Source organism: Priapulus caudatus, unplaced genomic scaffold, assembly GCF_000485595.1.
Source record: "Priapulus caudatus unplaced genomic scaffold, Priapulus_caudatus-5.0.1 Scaffold575, whole genome shotgun sequence".
Classification (NCBI taxonomy): domain Eukaryota; kingdom Metazoa; phylum Priapulida; class Priapulimorpha; order Priapulimorphida; family Priapulidae; genus Priapulus; species Priapulus caudatus.
In genome coordinates, this window is record NW_014577636.1 from 31,437 (window position 1) to 33,500 (window position 2,064).

Sequence of the window (2,064 nt, forward strand, 5' to 3'; positions counted from 1 at the left end):
TCTCTCTCTCTCTCTCTCTCTTTCGCCCCCTCTCTGTCTTTCTCTCTCTATCTCTCACTGCGACGTGAAATATTTCTCCGCTAAACCCAGAGGAGCTCGCACGCACGCTCGGCGACGGCGGCGGCAGCGGCGGCGGCGGCGGCGCCGGGAATAACGGCCGTCGATTACGCTTACGATTCATGAAATTGTCAGCCTTGCGTGTGATTAAATTCAACGACGGTTCTTTTAAAATCAAACCGTTCTTTTCCCGCGCGCCGCACTTACTTTGGTTCGCGTAACGTGTGATTCTCGCACTCACCCTAGTCGAAAAAACGCGCGACTGACTGACAGTTCCCGGCACTTGCACGCAATAAAAGACCGTAAGGAAATTAAGAACGTAGTACTGATGTGGGTCAAAGGATTCCGGAAAGAGGGAGGCAAGGAGAAAGGGCAGTTTACGTTAAACTCGAGAATCCCTAGTATGATGCTATCCTGCGGTAGTGTATGCGACAGAGCTGATAGTGAGCGAGGCAAGATTTCACGTAAGTCGATGACGCATCAGATCATCATATCATCAGATGTTTGCATTTAATGAGCAGTCGAAGACAGGTTGACGCTTCAATAAAGTGAAGGTAATTGGTACTGGACGTGGTGCGGCCTGCGTACGAAACGCAGGGAGAATAAAGTAAACAATCGGAGAGATCTCCCGCTTCAAAATAGTAGTCGCATCACTGAGAGCTGAAATGTCAGTGCTTTGTCTATTAAATTTTAAAGTGAAACGATATGGTATTTGCAGGTTTTGCGAGTAGGCCCCTACATGTAAGATTCAGCGGGGCATGTCGTTCTACTAACCATTGTTACATGTTACCATTGTTACCATTGTTACCATTGTACATTGTACCACGTTTATATTGTTCACATCTTGCTCTAATTTACATATTACAATACAACAATGTTAATATAATACAAAAATGTATTTACACAGGTTACGTTATATCTACAGTTACATGTATAACATGTTTTTTTGTTGTTAATGGCGCATAATATGGTATTATGGTGCAATATTAATATAATACAATATAATATTAATATTAACATTAGTAGGTTGTAATTAATAATATAATAATATGTATGCATTGTATCGGTGCGTTTGTGTTGCAGATCTGCAGGAGGGGGAGGCTAAGGAGTTGCAGCAGAAGCTGGAGGTTCTCAACAGCATCATGGATCAGGAGGTGAGAACGCATCCCCTCCCCCCGATTCTTTCTCCCCCGCGAAAAATCCCTCCTCCCACTTCTATTCTGAAACTTTGATCAGTAAACAATGCCGATAGTCGCCCTAATTACTTTTGTGTGGCAAGCACGTCCGCGGTTGAACGAGTTAGTGGATATGTGAAGGTCGTGTGAAAGTCACTGCCACGCTGCATTGAATCTTGTTACGAAAGACCGCGCGCAGCATGCTGAAGATGTTTACTTATGAGAACGAGCTGTCAGTGAATATCAGACGGAGAATGTTACTCCTCGCTTTCCGCAGTTTGTTCAGCGTTTATAGTTTTGCTGCTACGGACGTATGAATTGCAAAACACACAGACGGGAAAATTATGCGCGGATAAAACAAACTCCGTTTCTCGATTCGAGTACACGTGAGCTTTGTCTGTAACGTGTGGGCAGATGAGCAGAGTGAGATCCCTTCGGAATTAAGAATTAATGAAATAATTAATGTAATTAATCTTATTAGGTTTTATTATATTATGTGTAAACATCGGGGAGGATTACTCTGACAGACAAGGTTTCGTTCAAACAGTTCATTCTTCAGAGTCGTGCTCCTGTCCTCAACTTCCAGTTTTTTGTTTATAATAATACTGTCGTAGAAGATAAACGAGGTCAGGGTCAAAATAACGAATTTTTAAATGATAATGCATATATTTGTCGCTGATTGTCGCGAATTTGTCGCTAGCGTTCGTGCTAATGCTCTAATTCGTCTTATGTGGATCTCTTCAGAAACTACACTGTGTTACATGTATGAAGCGGATACAGAACATTTCCAATATTATGTATTTTCTGTTGCATAAATAATAATAATAATAAT

At 42.0% G+C, this 2,064-nt stretch overlaps 1 protein-coding gene across 1 annotated transcript in view; it reads left to right on the top strand.

The window, feature by feature from the left end:
• LOC106811794 (phorbol ester/diacylglycerol-binding protein unc-13-like) overlaps positions 1 to 1,211 on the top strand; it is a gene marked incomplete at both ends in the record, with an annotated part of 21,596 nt that extends 20,385 nt beyond the window's left edge. The window contains 1 exon segment of the mRNA XM_014815514.1: positions 1,141 to 1,211. Coding sequence (XP_014671000.1) covers positions 1,141 to 1,211 — 71 coding nt within the window.
• Positions 1,212 to 2,064: the final 853 nt, after the last annotated feature.